At 41.1% G+C, this 20114-nt stretch overlaps 1 protein-coding gene across 1 annotated transcript in view; it reads right to left on the reverse strand.

Annotated features, from left to right (window-relative positions):
* Positions 1–20114, reverse strand: part of LOC147697031 (amine oxidase [flavin-containing] A-like) — a 562294-nt gene that overhangs the window by 64237 nt on the left and 477943 nt on the right. Inside the window, exons 7-8 of the mRNA XM_086934108.1 lie at positions 16838–16987; positions 7777–7936 (exon numbers count right to left, since the gene is read on the reverse strand). Coding sequence (XP_086790234.1) covers positions 7777–7936; positions 16838–16987 — 310 coding nt within the window. The remainder of the gene's footprint in view (positions 1–7776; positions 7937–16837; positions 16988–20114) is intronic.

The raw sequence follows: 20114 nt of genomic DNA on the forward strand, positions 1-20114 counted from the left end.
CGCCTGCTGTCTCTGGACGTATCCCAACTGTTTATATATAGCCAATAACAAAAGCCCTTGCAGCTAGTTGCAGATTGACAAACCAGCAGGACCAACAGTTTTGTGACATAAACAATTAGAATATTATACTTTTAATTGTAAACCAAAACTCTTTTTTTCCCATACACGACCCTCGCGGATTGTGGGAATAAATTAAGATTTGAATCAGAATAAACTATATTCTGACTTGTGACCATATGGGTGTTTTTTCCCGCCTGGAATGCTTCTTCTTCTTTTTTTTCTCGTGTATTTTTGGCAAATGTTTATGAAATTCCATTATAAAAACGAAATAATTTATATTTATTTGCCGAAATGTGATATGCGGATACCTCACATGACTTTTTCCACGACGGCACGCACGTCTGAAAACATTCTCACGAAATACCAGCAGGAGACTGGTTCAAGTAGAAAATATATCTTCGTGAGACAATGTCAGCACGAATAAGCCTTCCCTGTTATGTGGCATTTTCTAAAAAAAAATGGGTGACACAAAATTAGGATATCATGCAAGCTTCACAAGCATATCTAAAATCTTACCCAATTTTGAATAAGACTCTTAGGGGAGTTGTTGGTGTCTTTCTTATGCATAACACACAGAGATAGTCCGGCGATGCTTCACTTGATTTCACACTCATCACCATGCTATGGCATTATTTCTGGGTGGGCAGCATCAGGACACTTGTCTGAACGATAAACCAGAGCTGATGTATCTGGCAACCATGCCTTCGTGGCATGGAGTGAATGAGAACATACACAAAGCTCTAAAACACCTTATTCCAATCCTCTATTCCAGGCATTCCTAGATGGACCCACACACAAGGCGTCTTATTCCAATTCCAACATGGGCCTGCACATGACCCTAAAAGCGCCTTGTTCCAGTCCTGCAGCATCTCCAACAATTTCAACCCCTGGCTATGCCACCCATCCATTCAACCCACCTTACCTCCTGCTGTTCCTTTCTGAGCTCTGACAGCATTCTTCTTTTGTGTCCAATAGCCCCGGCTGCTATTCTGGTCTTGGGCTACGTAGCTCCACTCAGTCCAACACTACAGCATAGCAAGCATTGTCATTCACAAGTCTGTTATCACCATTAGCATGACCACTACCACCAACACTATCACCGATAATTATCAGTAATATCCTCCACCACCATCACTACCATCTTCACCATCACCATCAATACTATCCTATCATTACCTCTTTCACTATCTCCATCCTCACAGCTATGACTACTGTTCCCAACCCATCCATACCACTATCATCACCCTTATTATCAGTAACGCCACCATTACTACGAAAATACCCATCACAATCAAGACCATCACCAACCATACCATTACTACCACCATCACAACTATCACCATATCCAACAATACTACCATCACCATCACTGCTACCACTCAAACCACTAACACCTCTACTCCCTCCACCATCACCCCACCATCTCCACTACTACCACCATCACCAAACCACTGCACTGACCATTGCTACCATCATTACCACAACTACCACAGCTACTAATACCAGACTTGTGAGTGTTTGTGTGTAAGACCAGTATTGTGCATGACAGTAACACGTGACAGTATAATGTGTGTGAGAGTATAAGAGAATGAATAATGTGGTCATGTTTGTGAGATTGCATGTTCCTCAGTAATCACGCCAGACCTGCTGTATTTGCCTATGGTGGTTTGCTTTTCCATTGGATTGTTTGTAACCTCTTGATCTCCACTCTGTGCCATTGTTACTCCTAGCATATGCTATTAAGTGAGGATTTTCCTGTCATCCAAGCACCTTTTGTATGAACAAAACATACTTTAATTTCCTCCAATAATCTAATCAAAGTAGTAAATAAGTACATATTACTTCAAAACTACACTTGCATGTTACGCAAGCATTGGCAAAGTCAATCAGTCTGGCTGCCAGTACTTTGGCTTTGCCGATGATTGCTTTGCTTTGCCTTTTTTTAATAAAAATATAAATTGTGGGAACTGGCAAGTTCTTGCTAACATTAAAAAAACACATTGGGGAAAAAGTAAAACAAATATTAGTTTTTAAAAAAAGAACACATTGCCATTGGAGTCCTTGGCTCTTTGTGACAGACTAGACTGTGGTCGCTCACAGAGATGTTATCCAACAGCTAATGCTGGCTGCCCCATTGCCCCATGCCATAATGCTGTAGTGGATAGAAGAAAAATGTGAATGACACAACGACCGACCAATGGATGAAGAGGGTTGGCTGAAAGTATCTGTAATTAAGAATATTATGGATATAATTTTCCTAATTTCAAAAGGAATTGGTATGCCATATCTAAAAATGAAAAGTTAGATTTACATAGGTAGAAGAAGCAAACGCATGTGAATGACACGTCTGAACTACTTTGTCACAAGTACTGACAATAGGCTGAATATTTAGGTGGCTAATGCTTTTACAGTCGAAAGTTATACCTAGGTTAGAAATAGAATGATAGAATGGGCTAACATGCTTTTGTGCTGTTCATGAACCTAAAAGAGTGTACTCTAAAATGTTTCCTCGCTACTTCAAAATATAATACACCTGTCAATAAAATAAGAGCTTCATTAGTACACTGCTGCTGCGGTGACGGGAGTGCTAGAGGGGTATTTAGCGGTAGGGAGGAGCCCGCCCCTGCTGCGCCCTGCATTGGCTGCTTAGGCACCCGCAAGGGGCCGCTTCTCCTCTTTGAGCAGCACTGCGAGCAGCATTTCTCAGGACTTGGGCCCCTTAGTCTAGCCTGTTTATGGTGCTTGAACTGGGCCTGGGGGGGCGTTGGGACAGCTGTGAGGGGCACCCCTCCTCTCTGTTATACTGCACTACACAGATCACAAAAGTGTTGGAGTGCCAGAGGAGAGAGCAGTGCGTACCACTGAGGGGAGTGCAGGTGAATATGAACCCCCACTCACCTCACCTGAGTTAGACCCGTTGAAACATTGAATGGTGGCCAGACTTGTTATTTATTTTTATGCCAATATCTTTGGAATCGGGTACCCCATTCCCTTCTATCACTGGTACTTTTATTGTCATGACTGCCTTCTGCCCAGTGGGTACAGGCTCAGGGTGCTGGGGCTTGGGGTGTGACAGCTCTCAAAGATATCACTCCACCACCTGCTTTGCCCCATGCTTCGCCTCACCAGCATGCACCCTTTACTGAGCCTGCCACTACCGCATTATGTGGCACACACATGTGACTCAAGAGGATTCCCCTGTGCCCCCGTTGGTGGTGGGGGATGTGCCCTCCTGCCTCCTATGCAGTTCCTGGACCGACTTCAGCATCTGGCGATAAACTGGGCGCCAATCAGGCTGCAACAGACCCTACAAGTGAGGCCTTGCAATACAAAATGGACTCCTTGGTTGTGGATTTTGGCCTGCTGAGGGTTGACAGAAAATGGCTAATAGAGTACACAGTGTAGAAACTGCTGTTTCTGAACTGATGCCTGCCACAAAGGCACTCCTCAAATTAAAGGTGGCGTAAACGCGAGCACATGAAGAACACTGGATCTAGCCTGCAGTTGTGTGGTACTTGGAAAGACTGAGCACATCTTTAATTACTATTCCTTCTATAGTGAGACATCAACTGGGAGGAAGAGCTCACTGTATTGTGTTACAGCTACAGGGAGCTCATGGACAAGGACTTCAATTTGGGTGAGGACTTCGGGTGAGAGGTCGTTCACCGGAGTGAAAGACTTTGATTTTGTTTTTACTATTCAACACTGTTTTGGTGGGGGGAGTAGTGTGTTCCTTTTTATGTTGACCTCTTGGTAACATGGTATGAGGTCGTAGGGATGTGCCTAATGTCTTTCTGCTACTGTATAGAAAGGAGGAGGTGAGTGTGAAGTGTCACTGATCACTCTGGTCATCCTAGTGTGCGTTGATGTGTTGAGACTTGAGTAGTACTCTGAGTTCAAGGGTAGAGTATTTACCCTTTGTGTTTTCCTTTAGCCTTTGGTTTATCACTTATTTATGGTTTTAGGTTTACATGAGTTTGTCGGTTTCCCTCACTGTTTGGATTGTGTGGGTGAAAGTTTTTTTCTGTTTGGACTGAGATAGGAGAAGACATCTTCTTATGAAGCTTCTCTGTGTGTACCCTCACTGTTTGGATTGTGTGGGTGAAAGGTTTTTCCTGTTTGGACTGCGTAGGAGAAGACACCTTCTTATGAAGCTTCTCTGTGTGCACCTTGAGAGGAGTATGGTTTTTTCTGTTTCAACTGTGTTAAGAGATGGAGAAGACACCTTCTTACGAAGCTTCTCTGCGTGTACCTTGATGTGCATTTGTCATCTGCGTGGGTGAAAGGTTTTTCCCTGTTTGGACTGTGTTAGAGAAGACACCTTCTTACGAAGCTTCTCTAGTTTTAGCTTTGAAATGTTTGATGAGTTTCTTGGATATTGTATTATTGTCAAAGCCTGATGTTTTTCTTGAAACTCTTCCATTTTTGATTTTTGATGTGTGAATTTGTTGGCTTTTTGAATTGTCATGCATTTTATTTGCTTGTTATGTTTCTTGATTCATTTGCTCAATGTCTTTTCATGCATCTTTTATAATCTAATGTATTTTCTATCTTGATTACCTTATGTACTTTCAATTGCTTTTACTGTGTTTTGGTTTCCTTAGGAAGGGGGATGTGGTATGATCTACTGTTGCCTTTCCCTTTGCCTATGTATCTCTTCCCTACTGCTCAGCCAGAATGAGTGTTGGTGTGCTTGGAGATGTCTGGAATGTTGGATGATTGATGATGTCGTGGAATGCATGGGTGCCTGGTGTGGTTGGGAGTGTCAGTTGGAGTGAGCAGACTGAGCAGGAGAGAGGCTGCTCCTGGTGGGGCATCGCCTGGACTTTACATCTTCCAGTATTTATATGAAGCTGTTATCTCAGGAGTAAATCTACAACATATGTATATACTACTTGGCTACAGAAGATTTTTTATTTACAACATACCTCTCTTAAAAAGAGAAAAGCCAAGGACCAGTGTTGCGACTAACAACACGAGACAGTTGTAAGTCGATGCACTCAGAAATTTAATTCTTGCATGAACAGCACACGACCATCCAGGCACTTCGTCCCTGGCAGACTAACCATCTGCCTCGGAACACTCCACCAGCTCCGTTGTGGCGACATTACAAGCATGAGGTTTCATTGCAAATGGAACTAAAGTAAACCCACAACAACCAGGTAGCATCCTAAAGGCCTTTATCCATCCTCAATGTTCACTACAAGGTGTAAAGCAAATTTTGGTCACCAGACTGCTGCCACACATCAGTGCTCTCATTCACCCTGATCCGCTGGGCTACATACCACAGTGTAGCACAGTCTCCAACATCTGTTAGCTGATGCAGATGTTGCAAGCCACTTTGATTTATTTCCCGAAGGCCCTTGTGATATTGAGTAGGTCTTCGACTCATTGCGATGGTATTTTCTGTATGCAGTGATGGCCAGCATTGGGTTGGATAGAGGTTTCTTTGGTTGGACACAGCTCCTTTACACAGATCTGTTGGCATGTGTTAAAACAGGCATGGTTACTTCAGAAAACTGTTGGGTGGAGAGGGGAACCCGACAAGGATGCTCACTATCCCCAGTTTGGTCCTCATGCTGATGGAGCCGATGGCCCTTTGCACGGGACAACCCTACAGACGACAGCATATAAAACGCCTCCCTTAATATGTTTCCATTTACGCAGATGAACTGCTATTATACTTGCAGGGTGAGCGCTTGGATGTAAAGGATGCTCACGAGGCACTGAAGACGTTGGCACTCTCTGTGGGCTGTACGTGAACTGGGACAAGCCAAATACCTGTTACCTGTTCCGGTGTCACATGACACCCTGAATGGGTCAAACCGTTCGTTGGAACCCATTCACGTTCAGATATCCGGGTATCAGTGTTTACAATTCTGAAGCCGCTGTACTAGGGGGCAATGTTAGAGTAGTGCATTTCTCTCTACGCCACTTTGTACAATCCTGGCTGACATTGCATTGTCAGTAATGGTTATGGGAAGGGTTGCATTGTCAAAAATAACTTTTCTCCCATGAGTCCTGTACTATTTTGCAACCCTCCCCCGATACAGCTTTCCAAATAATTATTCATTATTATTTACACAGAGTGTAACATAACACTCTCATATCTTTGGAGGCCCGTATGGCCTGCCAACATCACCAACTCGAGGGGGCGGAAGTTTATCATATGGTGTGGGATGTCCAACACTTACACCCTACTGGGGCACAGTTAGCACATTTTCAATGTGGCTACAGACAGAACGCTAGCTGAGTCCCTGACAGTATGTCTGCTGGGATTGTTCCCCAGACCCAAGGAGAAGCTACTCACTTCCAGGTTCATGAACCTGGCACTGATCCTCTCTACGCGACGCCTATCTATGTCTTGGAAACGTATTTTGTTAGAAGTCTGTTACCTTCCACTGCAGTCACACTGTTTTTATTTCTACAGCAAACTACCTGACTGCGGTTTATTCTATTTCATTCACATTGGATTTATGCATGTCAGATAATGATCTAGATTATTTGCAATATGCTCTGTCGTGATAATCTTAAATATGCTTAAATAAAGAATAAAAAAGAGTCAAGCAGCTTTATCAACAGCAAATACATTTTTACATAACCGGTGAAACAGTTGCACGTTGCAGATTTTAAGTGGTATTGTTAAAAATTGTATTTTTAGAAGTGAGTTTGAGTGTCTACCTCTTCAGTCCAAATGTGTTTATTTTGTTGAGAAGTGATTTTGAACACATGTTTTCAGATAGAGATGTGCAGTCCAAATTATGTGTGAACACTGTGACTGTGGAACAAAAATAACACTTTAACTTTATCATCAGATTGCAGGAGGTCACATCCATTCTTTTCCAGGAGACTGTTTCTGAACTTAAGATGGAGGCTGACGAAATTGAATATGGAAGCTGATGATGCTAGTGACACTAAACTCATCAGGGAAGACACAGATCTACTTTCCACTCAGTGACTCGTGATAAGATGGCCTAGATAATAACTAAGTAGAGAATCTCTGTCTTCGGAGGAACATCCTTATGGAAGTGGAAAAAAGACATTGCCACTCCTTGTCTTGACTCCCACTGATGAGTATACATTGAACATGCCACTAAAACTCAACAGTGCAGATAACATATTCAACCTTATTCAGCCTTACGATTCAGGTACTAATACAGACTGCAGTCTATCTCTACCTGCAGCAATGTTTGCCTGAAGTATGTTCTCATCTAGTTTATATGAAGAATTCTATATGGCGTGTTTGAATGGCATGCACACAAATGAAGTGTCTATTGCAGGTACTTTAGAAGAGGTATAAGGTACTCCAGTGATCTGGAAGGTCTCTGCCTGGATGACTTAAAAAAAATATTGCTGCATAATCACATAAACGTGAAAAAGTGTCTAAGATCTGTGCACCTTAAAAACCCAAGAAGTGAGGCATGAAAAGATACTTTTGTAGTCTCATTGACAAAATGTCAGAGCCGCCTTACATCCCATAAGATACAGAATTCTAGCTTTCAAAATGTGTTTGGTTTTTAAACATGCTTAATTTTAATATTTTTCACAGCAAGCCACCTTTGCAGCAATTTCATTTAGGGATTCCTGGAAGCTATACATTTGGCAAAAATACCTTGAAGTGTGCAGATATATCACAAATAAGCAATAGTTCTATCACATTGTTTCTAATTGAGGTAATCCAAAATCATGAGATTTATTTTTACAAAATGTACATACCCATCTTCCTCCAAAAGGCTTCCTTGTAGTACACAAAGCTTTTAATGACAGAGCCCATTGGAAGGCGTTGGATTAATTGGTTTCTCAAAGCTGGCAATTCTGGGTTGAAATGGATCTTTGTAGTAAGCCCTGGTGGAATAGCACTAATGATGTACTTGCCCTGAAAAGAAATATATAGATCTTACTGTACAGCCTTTCAACCAGAGTATGCATATTTATTTTGGTTTTTGAGTATAAAAAAGGTAAACTTTTTCTGTGAATATTTTTTATAAGTGGGAGAAAATGATCCAAACAGTAACCTATCAGTGGTGGAAAATTTCGTATTGTGATAACTTTAATCTATAGTTATCAAACAGGAGAATCCATTACATGTGATATGTCAGATCACATCTACCATCCTCTCATATAAGTACATGCTGATACCTTCTACAAAACCAACACAAAAGAAAAGGAGACAGGGGTAAACTATGCTGTTTAAAAAAATGATTAGATGGTGAAAAACAGATCAGATTTTAGACCTAGTGACCATAACTCTCCATTACAAATGACCATCAGTTACTGGATAGGTGAAGATTATTCTTGAATTGGTAGATGGCCCACTTAGTAGTGCTAAAATTGAATGAGCAAGATGTGGAATTCCTTCCACTAAAGAACAATTTCTTCTCTCTTATAGTGCGTTTGTGGAACCATCTATTCGATTGCTTTAGAATGGCTGCCAGATATTGGTTGTCTCCAAATCTGTATGACAAATATTAAAGAGGGATGTTGATGCTGGTAGTAATTTCTTTCCAGAGTCATATGCTTTAAGACACTACCGTATCATGTGAAAGGTGCCACTGTAGCTTAGGCATTTCCAGCATAGGCCGCTTTTTGTCATGTTCATGTTCACCACCCTAAATGGGGCCTTGTATATTCCTTTGAGAATCATACTTTGTGTAGATCTTGTTCTCCAGTCCAGAGAGGTTTTTGTACAAAATATTTGTATAGTCGGTTGTCCATGTATCTTAATTAATTGGCTCATTACTTATGATAGCTCTTAGCACAGGCAGTTTTGCTGCTGGGCTTCATGCATCACAAACTAAACTGTAGATCGGAACATGTGACTGCTATGATCTTCACTTCAAGATTTCCTCCAAGTATATTTGTTGATTTTCTCTCCCCTGCTTCACATTGCTATACTAACAGCCACTCTTAGTTGTTTCTATTCCCTGTAGGTAATCCTTGGAGAAGGGGATAAAATGTAATCAAATATTCATTTTGAATAAGACCAGAAATGTATTTGATTCTACCAGGAAAACTTTTACCAGACGTTTGTGTTGCTTTTGATCTTACCTGCAAGACTCCTCCTGATGAATGATTATGCAAACAGAATGAGGTTTACCACCAACTGCTGCAATGCGTTAACCTTTTTTGTTATGAACAGTTTTCTATAGAGTGAACTAAACCCCCAGTAAATGACAGAGTGCTTTAAAAGAATGTAAGTTATCAGGTTATGGTTACAGCCCAATAGATACATATTGCATGTCAAGTGACAGAGCAAAATTAAATCATTTATTTACTTGTTATAAGCTTTTAAAAGTACAAACTTTATCTGATCATATATGACCGAGTGCTTTACAAAAGGTTGCAGTCGGTTGGACAGTGACACAGTGATATAAAATGATTACTGCAAAAGAGATTGCTAAAGTCAGATTTCCGATGGCAATAAAAAAAGACTTTACGAATTAAAAGCAATCTTTGATCATTTGTATCACTGTGGTTGCAATATAATAGATATTATAATTATATTTTAAAAGTGTTATATAAATGTATTGTCCTGCAGTCCAGAGCAATGGAGTTCTGGATCAAAGGGGCACTACCAGACAAGATTGTTTTAGTGTTTTGGGATTTTGAAAGAAGGGATTTATAGAAAGACACATTGTGAGGTTTTGAAACTGACATTGACCTCCTGAAATAGCTGGTTTGTAGGCTAGATGGCAAAGGGAAGCATAATACAGAGTTTTACGTGTAATGTAAGGTATCTCATAGATACCTATCCAACAATTGTTTATATGATGTGCTGGGAACTACATTCCCCTTGGTGTTTCTAGTTTTAGTTGGAACAAGTGCCTATGTTTTCACCTAGGAACACAGAAAGGATTCTGTCATCATCCACTGCTCAAGGCAGCTCAGCCATTTGAAGATATAACTAGCAAGAAAAGAAAAGTGATAGTTCTAGTAGCCTGGGAAAATCATGCTACCTTCTGAGCACAGCAGTTGTAGTATCCTTAGAAAAGGCCACTTTGGTTTTCCATCCACTGTACCTTCTTAACCAGGCTGCTCGTTAGTTTCAACATGCATTACGGAAAATAGAAAGGCAAAACAGTTACCAAATAGTTAATCATATGAACAATGTTCATCTTCACTACATGCCCCACAATATGAGCTGTAGCAGAGAACATCTATCAAAATTGGAATGACTTTTAGGATGGAGTTCCTTGAAGACTCAAGCTTGTGGTGAAACCCACATTCCACGGTACTTCACTTTTGCTGAAATTCCATTTGCTGAAACGGTGTTAAGTGAAATATCAAATTATTGGTAACACTTAATGTATTTTCCAGTTAGTTTTGCAGCTTCACGTTTGCAAAAACAATACAATTGTCTTCATCAATATTACAATGAAAAAGGATGTATCCATGAGGAGCACCAACCTTTTTCTGTCCACTTGGCTTCTTTACCTCCCACATATGTGAGAAGCTTCACATGGGCAGGGTGAAAAAAATGTCTAATTACCACTGGTCTACTGTTTTTCTTACAGACAAACATAGCTTCTTATGTCTCTGGGACGCTCTTCTCTCTCCCTCTTCACGAGAGAAGCTCCAACAGGTAATCAGACTCATTTGGACAGGACCTGGACCTATATGTCCTTGTAGGTCAGCCAGACCTATCTTTCTTAGCTTTTGGAGGAGCCTCCAGTCCAAGACATTTAAGATAAAGCTGGACACAATTTTCTACACACACTTCTTTCAGGCAGATGAAAATTCTTCCAGTGAACCACAGGCAGACCTATGCTCTTCTTCTGTTCTAGCCAGATCTCTAGTTCATAGATTATTTGTATCAGATTTAAGGTGGTAAACTCAGCTGTTGTTGACCATACCTAGGTGGATCAAACAAAGGGCCTTATTTAGAAATTAGCAGATGTCAGAACGTGACAGGTAACATATGCACCATATTACTATTGCCATAAGCTATAATGCACTTGCAATATGGCGGATGAAGTATGTGCCAAATTTGTGACGGAGTATGTCATCCGTCAAACTCTAAATAAGGCCCAAATTCCTTGCAGTTTCTTTGCCTATATTTCCTTGCAGTTTCTTTGCCTATATTTGACCACATCGTAGTTTCTTTCCTTTCTATTATTCAAAATATTTTTCATGTTATTAAGTCGGTTTAACTGTAAGTATCCTTCCATGTGATAGGTTACAGATTAGAAGAAATAAATCAGAACAGATTTAAGCACTGCCACCTAACACGTCTAATATGCCTTAAATATTTGTCATGGACAAACAGCATTCAACAACTACATAACCAGCGAAAGAATGTATTATAGAGAACTCTGTATAAACAACACAGTGCAGGCATGACATAGAGTTTGGTGTCAACATACTCACATTAGCACCTACTATTGAATAGTACATATAAATGCTCAATTGAACTTATTTTATAGAACCCCTCACACATCGATGTGGAGACATATAATGTAGATGGATTTAAAGTGTACCAGCAAAGTATTCACCCACACCCTTGTTACCCTACATAATACAACATAACATGCTTAAACAAACACTCATAACATCCACCAATCACAATCCAGTGAGGCCAGCAGGTGACTATTAGTGCTTCACGACACCACCCAATACCTCCAGTTGCATCCCAAACCTTCTTGCAAGGCAATGCACAGTCCTAAGAACCCAGTTACAACAAAAACACCTACACTAGACCTCTGTCTGCAATAAAAAATATAAAACATCTAATTATCTAAAAAAAAATCAATTATCCTCAAAATGCCTATTACTTACTACAACTCACAAACCATCCAAGTCTTTTTTTTTATGGTGCAATCCTGCAAACCAATTTACAATGGAACCAAACTCAGATGCAGCTGTGCGGCCATTCGATGGCAACATATGTGTCATTTACATATAAACAGAATAAAAAGATAGAAAGGATAACTAGTTATTTTGTAGAATTCCCAGAGTTCACTTGATTACTAAGCCTGTCTTTCTCAGCTTGGTCAAAAACGCATGTAAAAGTCAACTGCAAATATCACCAGTGACTTGAAGTTTGCACTTTTCAAACTTGAAAGAGGTACACACAATGGTTGTCTCCTGTCACCACTTCTTGTCATAATTTTTATGGTACTTTTGACAATGTTCATCTTCTCTGGATATCAGTTCTTTCCAAGAAGCACATTCTGAAGACATGTAGTTGCTTCGGAGGTACAGGTACTGATGGAGCAAGATTTCACACGTAAAGAAACTTGCTTGGACTCAAACCTCTCGAAATAACATGTAATAAGTTAACCAACATGTTTTGTGAGTATTAATAATGCACAACCCGACATTTATGTATCTGGGGGAAGCTTTTAAATGTGCTTTACTAACAAATAATTTATGTGTATTAAAAATGCTGCTGGAAATGAGGGAACTCTTCTGCGCATGCGTCAACTGCATCTACGTAGCGTGAAGTCTTTTGCTTTTGGTGGGAATTCTTTGCAGCTGCGCAATAGTGCCTAAACCTCCTGTGTTTTGCTTAACTGCTAATGCAATAAGTTACATAAATGAATGGGATTAGAGTAGAATTAAGTGGTATACAGTGCATTCATTTATTTTCGTATTCTAACATGTTCTTCCTTTACTTTATTATTAGTTCATATTTGGGCCTGGAGGGAGACTGAAAGCACCATTTTGTCATGGGGAACGCATGCGCATTGAACACTCTGAACTTCGTGGAGATGGCATTGAACTGCAGCCAAAAGACTGTTTAACTAGTGATGTGCTTGAGAACTGCACCTTTTGACCCGAAGAAGGAAAGAAGAAGTGTCAATTTTGAATACATCGTTTATGATTCAATGAAATGCGGGTGGGAATAATAAAGCATGGGATACCAAGTAAGGGGAGGAAACATAGAACAATTAAGTCAACGAAAATGACTTCATACTAGTATGGTGTGATGACCTCTCCCCGTCCCACTATCCAATCAAATGAAGGGAATACACGAATATTGAAACAATGGGGGGCGGTACATACCCAGGAAATTGGTATAACTAAGGTAGGACCAGTCAGTTAGATTGTCCGACTTGTCACAGACCTGTCACTGACCCAATGTATGCTGAAGGAGATTTGAGAGCCCCCTGACAGAAGAATCGGGAATTTGCTGAAGGAGAAGAATCGATCCACCCAGTGGGGTCCGAGAGTAGCGTCAGAGAGGGGTGTAACGCTGGTGTTGCACTTAGAAGAGGTTACCTGTCCTGCACCTGTCTTGACTTTTTGGCTCCTGTCTAGTCAGGAACCCTTTCTTCCCAGCCCTTGGCCTGGGTCGATCCTCGCACCATTCTAGGTAAATATAAATCCGTGTGGTATGTCCTTGTACTGTCTTCCCTTCTTCGCCCTTCCCAGGTACCAATGTCTAGAAATTTAACTAAGTCTCTAAAGATTTTTGCTTCAATCATTATTCTTATTTTTGAGAAACTGTTGATTAGTATGTATTGGTATTTGACTCACAAAATATTGCATAGATAAAGGTTTTAAAACTTTCCCGAGTCTGTGGCCATTCCATGAAAATAAAAGGATTTTTTTTAGTTATACCTATTATTCTAATTTCCCGATCCAATCCCCTATTTAACTTTAAATTGCAGTGACAAAGAATTGGTAAGTTATGGTATACAGGTATATGTGGTAAATAATCCCCGATCGGCAGCGGCAAAAATAGATTACCGTTTCATTGTGTGTATTTTATGGGCCCAGGTGAGTATAAAATGATATGGGTAAGCCAAGCTGGTAATCTCGCCCCATCAGTACAAAGTCAACAGGGTGGGTAAGCAGGCCAAAATAGAAGTGGCTGAAGAAAGGAGATGACTTAGAGGATAAACAGGGAGCACAGTTAGGAGAGAAGATGGGGAAGTGTTAATAAGAAGACCGGATATAGGAGAAGTAAGGGGAAGGTTTAGGCAAAGTACATGGGTGGATGAAGGTGGTTAGGAAGCAGGTGGCATAAGAGTGGTTCCATTAGTGTGCATATGGAAATCCTTCAGCCGGCAGGATAAAGACTGGTGTTAAGTCCCATCTCATTACCACTGAACCTGATTGAAGACAACAATGCTGTCATTGCAGAATCGTCAGTAGTCCAGTGTTTCTTCATTGCTAATATAGAGCTTAGAAATTCTTAAAGGCATACAAACTGACCCCGGCATCACATTGTTCTTATAAGTAGGTTCACTGAATCTTTATAGTTTCTCTAAAAAGTATTAAAAATATGGTGTACAAAGCAGGATTGAGGCGTGTGCTTGGTTCAAGTTAATTTACAAAACACGTGTTAAACTTACCTGTTTTAGCCCATCAATGCTTGTTTTTCCCTTTTTAAGGTGGGCCTGTTGTTCCTTTCTGTCATCAGCATCCAGTAGTGCTCTGCATTAGCCTTGTCAGTCATTCTTTAAAGGGAAGAAGGCTTTCTCTAATGTTAAGGGTATTGAATGTGTAATATTTGTTTGGGAGAGAGAGCATTGAACAGCCCATTTCTTATTGCCTGAAACTCACACTAGTTGAATCTTTTTGGATAAGAAAAAACCTGTCATGTTCATAAGTTAATGCCAACTAGTGTATTCCCTTTTAAAAACATAAATCACAGAGATTGGTATGTGAAGTCATTACCACCCTATGTCTCACATAACATTTTATAGCAAAGAGATTCCTCACTGGCAACAAAGTTGTCAGTGAAAAATCTGTTAGAATGTTAAGAACTGGGATTTGTACTCTCCTAGTGCTACATGACACTCTTCTCAGATTTAATGATAGGGATTCCTGATAGAGCCTCTACCATTGATCACTTGTATATTATTACCAACATGTCAGGGACTTGTAAGAGTTGAAAGGGAGGGCCCAATGTCCAGGTTTGGAATGGGCTCTCCTTATCTAATCATGCTTGAGTAAATATGGCCTACGCCTACTCTGTATTTGTCTCACTCTCAGAACTACGGAGCCCCCACATCCTTACATTTTAGATGGATCCATGAAAGATTCTGATGAATAGAGCAGATACCATTTGGCATTGATATAAGTATGCCAAACAGTTGTGTTTTCAGATGGCATGGCTTTAAAGATAACAGGCATTATCGTGTAGCCACAGAGTTCTCACTAGTATCTAGAACATCCTATGGTTTACTTGTGTGATCTTAGTCTTAGAAACCTATGTGTGATGGAGACACACCAGTACTAGGTGTCTTGCTGAATCTGCCCCAATTGTATGTTGCCAGTCATTAGGTATGATTGATTGATCCCCGTCCACCAGAGTCACAGTGATGTTGATGTTACACTGTGATTTAATATTGCGTGTCCAAACTTCATGCAATATAGGCACTCCCTCTTTAGTAAACAGAACTGAAATGTTAGTGTTTTAAAATTGTTTGCAGTAACTTGGTAATACTTCTAGTTTCAGGCAGGGAACTCAGGAATTTAAAAAGAGCAAAACTTTGAATGAGTGCTTCATTAGGATGTCACCAAGTTGTCTTGACAGTGCTGTGCTGACAGTCTGTGCTGAGGAACATTTTGCCTTTTCATCAAGGGACGTGTTCTTGGTGGTTTACTTATATGCATGGCTGGGGTGCTAATCCAGTATTATACGTGACACTTGTTTGAGATGTCAAATTTGGACAGCACTATGATGCCCTCTGGCCTATACCGATTTTACTATCCAGATTGCCCAAATAACCCTTCCCTCTGACTCTTCCCCCTGCCCGTTACTCATTCCAAATCTCCTCCTGCTGCTATGAGCTCAGAAAATCCCACTTTCTAGACCATTCCCTCTTCTATCCCTCCACTATCCTTTTCAATCCAACTAGCAGACTAACATTTCTACTGCTCAAATTAAAGACATATTTCCCAGTACCAATTCCTCACTAACCCTGTTTTGGGTTCCAGAGTAGCGCGCTACCCACCAAAAAGCGCTTCAACATCTCATCTAGTGTAGCAAGCACTATCTAAATGCAAACTTGTGCCTCTTCTATCCCTCCACTATCCTTTTTCAATGCAAAAAAACAAACTCACATGTCCACTGCTCAAATTAATTTCATATCTCCCTATACTAACTCACCATTAACCCTCTTTTGGTTCTGGAGTAGCGTGCTACTCGCCAAAAAAGCGATTCAACGCCACGTCAGGGGTAGCAAACGATATATAAATGCAATTAAAATTACAATATGCATTTTTAAGGACCAGCGACCCCTTAATAGTGCTCAGCTTCTGGCCTGCTAGATTTGTGCTTTATAAATACCTAGAGATACATACATACATAGATCTCTTTGGCTTGAGCCTCCTGCAGAGGTGAGGTAAGCAAAATAGAGATCTTGCAACATTGAAGTAAGTACCCTGTATGCATGCTCTTAACACCAAAGGCACTCTTCACAGAGTCACTGAACAAAATAAAACCACTGAACAGTTCCAATCTGCATCACTCAACAAGTATATATATGGAACTGAAGGTTAAAGTATGTATGTAAAACAAGGAATGATGAGGTAGGACGTAAACAAGAGAACCTCATTGAACATGCCTCAATCCAACATTTGCCCTCACTATTTTCCGCTATTTGTTACCTTCACATATGTCAAATATGTGACTGCGTTACCATGAGGAAGGAAATTGGAGACCTGGATAGCATCACATTTTACTTTTCTAAAATTCATTCAGATTCTGAATTAAATATTTTGCAGATTCCTCTACTGTGTAGAAATTCATTATATGACACTGAATTTGACAAGTTGCGTGTACCTCCAATAGTATCAATGTTAAATTTTGCACTTAAATTACCTCGTATCTCTCATGGTTAAGGGTTTCCACAATGACGGAATCTCCAGATTGATCGATGCGAACAACTGGTCTCTCCAGCTTCACTCTACCTTTCAGGCAATCCATCATCTTCTCGCTTATCTGACTAGCTCCACCAACAAACTTTCTTTCCTTGGTAAGAATAGTAGAGGGGAACAATTTTAGAAGAAAAAGTGCCTTGAATAAAAATCTACAGGTAAGTTTAAAAAATATCAGACCAATATATTATGACTACAGTTGGATATGTATAAGAATAGAAGAGAAAAAGGTTGCCAGATAGCAAACAATGCAATAATAAAACTAGCAGTGAAAGTAGAAAAAGAGAAGATAATTTCAAAGTTCTAGAACTTTTAGCGACTCCTTCCTGTCATCAACTAATTCCAAACTATCAGCCTGATTTAGAATCGGGTGGCAATGGAAAATCCTCTAATATGAGGAGGAAATATGGTATCCCTCATTCTCTAGATGTGGAGAAACTGTTGGAAAACGTACCTCAACATTAGTGATAGTACCCCAGAAGCAATACCGCTGGCAGAATCTTTAATAGGGAAGAATCCTCTAACAAAGTATTTTGCTTTACCTCCATACATTGGATTTTCCACTTCCACCCATTTCTAAATCATGGCCTGTACATTTAAGAAGCCTGTCTGTACGGACCACTTTCTGACAGACATTAGGATGGCCTAACCAGCGGGTGAGGTTTTGATCAATAACTGTCCAGCTTCTTAACTTGGGAGAAAACCCAGCTAATGTCTCCACGAAAATTAGGGTTTCAGATGGATTGGTGTGCATTACTCTTTGGAAATTACTTTGCTACTTGCTTGGATACCAAGGTGGTAAGCCTCTGGATCCAAAAAGGAATAGCTTGAGCTCTGTTCAGTTTCATCTTCAGTACCTTCATTAACTGGCAAGTAACCAAATGAGACAGTGCCCAATAAGGTGGGATGACGATAACAGCCAACTTCTGCTATTCTCCTCTCATCAGCCATAGTGAAGGGCCTAGCGATACTGATAATTTCTAAATGCTTGCTTCCTGCATTGGCATCTTTCCCCATCGCGTGTTCATTAAACAGTAAATGATCACAGATGATAGGCTGAGTTACTTACAAATTGTAGGCTGTTTTCACTATACCAGTCGTTCTGGGAAATCTTCAGCCATGGACTGGCCAGACCGGTCCACAGACAACATTCCCTTGAAAGTCTTTCTCTGTAAGGTTGATATTAGTTTTACGCATAACTGAGTACCTGTGTTTCCACCTTGAGACTTACCCTAAGCTTAGTGTTTAATTTGCGATGGAAGTTGTAGATGGTGGGCACCAACACTCATTTTTGGGCACCGGGACTCATGTTTTTAGCATCAGACTTTAACTAAGAGCAAGGGAGAGAGAAAAGCAGTAAAGGGAGAAGTGAAGAGATATGGAAATAGCTGAAAAGTGACAAAGCATGAATAAAAAAAAATCTGCAAGAGTGAGATAAAGAGACAGGACATATAGGGTTGTAGGAGACAGAAGCAGAAGAAGGAATCAACAGTAAACAGCCTTGTAATTGGCAGCCCCAGCATTCGGCAGCAGCCTCTTAAGAAAAACCTTGATTGCCTGCACTTATTTCTTTACACGATACATACTACTACAGCTCCTTACCTCAACTTACCCCATTAGCACAATCCTTTATGGCAACCCATAGACACCGTAAGAAGGAAGGGGCGGAATTTGCAAGCCCCTTGTGACACTTTTGCACTGCCGTTGCATCACTTTTTGTGACCCATTTACAACGTGAGGCATCTAGGGAGATGCGTTACCTTGTAAAGTCATGTGCCACATTATACCTGCGTCAGGTAGAATATATGCGGGGTGGGCGCTCCCACGCGGGAAAGCCTCGTAGAAGTGATGCAGTGAAATCTACAAGATTTTACAGCGCCACTTCTACGATGCCACTGCATCAAAACCCTACGCCTCCTCATGCACTGCTGGAGTTGCGTTGTTCTTGCGACACAACTCGAGCAATGCATGACTTTTGCTCCGACAGATTCGTCAACATTTCTGACACATCTGTCAATCCTTGCGCCATGGTGCGCTGTTGTGTAAATACGATTTACAAAAGGGGGTGGTGATGAACAGAGTGTCTGAATTGAGCAGACCACTCTTACCCAGTCCAAAGATCAGGGCTTGATCCATCACCGTTATTTATCTCACTGCCCCATCCCAGCTCAGAACCTGGCTATATGCAAATCAGTCTGTCCCTGGCCCAGTGCATCATGGGAACAGGGCAGACTAAACTACCAAGCCAATTCTTTACCAGAAAGGAGACAAGCTACCGGGGACCGGTTTCTGGCATTTCAGCCTCTTCGGCCCGGCTTGCTTGAATCCTGATGGAGCAGTGAGAAAGGGACTCATGTCTGAGTATACCCTGCCACACCTATAGTGGCCAAAATCGATTTACAAAAGGGGGTGGTGATGAACAGAGTGTCTGAATTGAGCAGACCACTCTTACCCAGTCCAAAGATCAGGGCTTGATCCATCACCGTTATTTATCTCACTGCCCCATCCCAGCTCAGAACCTGGCTATATGCAAATCAGTCTGTCCCTGGCCCAGTGCATCATGGGAACAGGGCAGACTAAACTACCAAGCCAATTCTTTACCAGAAAGGAGACAAGCTACCGGGGACCGGTTTCTGGCATTTCAGCCTCTTCGGCCCGGCTTGCTTGAATCCTGATGGAGCAGTGAGAAAGGGACTCATGTCTGAGTATACCCTGCCACACCTATAGTGGCCAAAATCGATTTACAAAAGGGGGTGGTGATGAACAGAGTGTCTGAATTGAGCAGACCACTCTTACCCAGTCCAAAGATCAGGGCTTGATCCATCACCGTTATTTATCTCACTGCCCCATCCCAGCTCAGAACCTGGCTATATGCAAATCAGTCTGTCCCTGGCCCAGTGCATCATGGGAACAGGGCAGACTAAACTACCAAGCCAATTCTTTACCAGAAAGGAGACAAGCTACCGGGGACCGGTTTCTGGCATTTCAGCCTCTTCGGCCCGGCTTGCTTGAATCCTGATGGAGCAGTGAGAAAGGGACTCATGTCTGAGTATACCCTGCCACACCTATAGTGGCCAAAATCGATTTACAAAAGGGGGTGGTGATGAACAGAGTGTCTGAATTGAGCAGACCACTCTTACCCAGTCCAAAGATCAGGGCTTGATCCATCACCGTTATTTATCTCACTGCCCCATCCCAGCTCAGAACCTGGCTATATGCAA

Source organism: Lissotriton vulgaris, chromosome 8 (assembly GCF_964263255.1).
Source record: "Lissotriton vulgaris chromosome 8, aLisVul1.2, whole genome shotgun sequence".
Taxonomy (NCBI): domain Eukaryota; kingdom Metazoa; phylum Chordata; class Amphibia; order Caudata; family Salamandridae; genus Lissotriton; species Lissotriton vulgaris.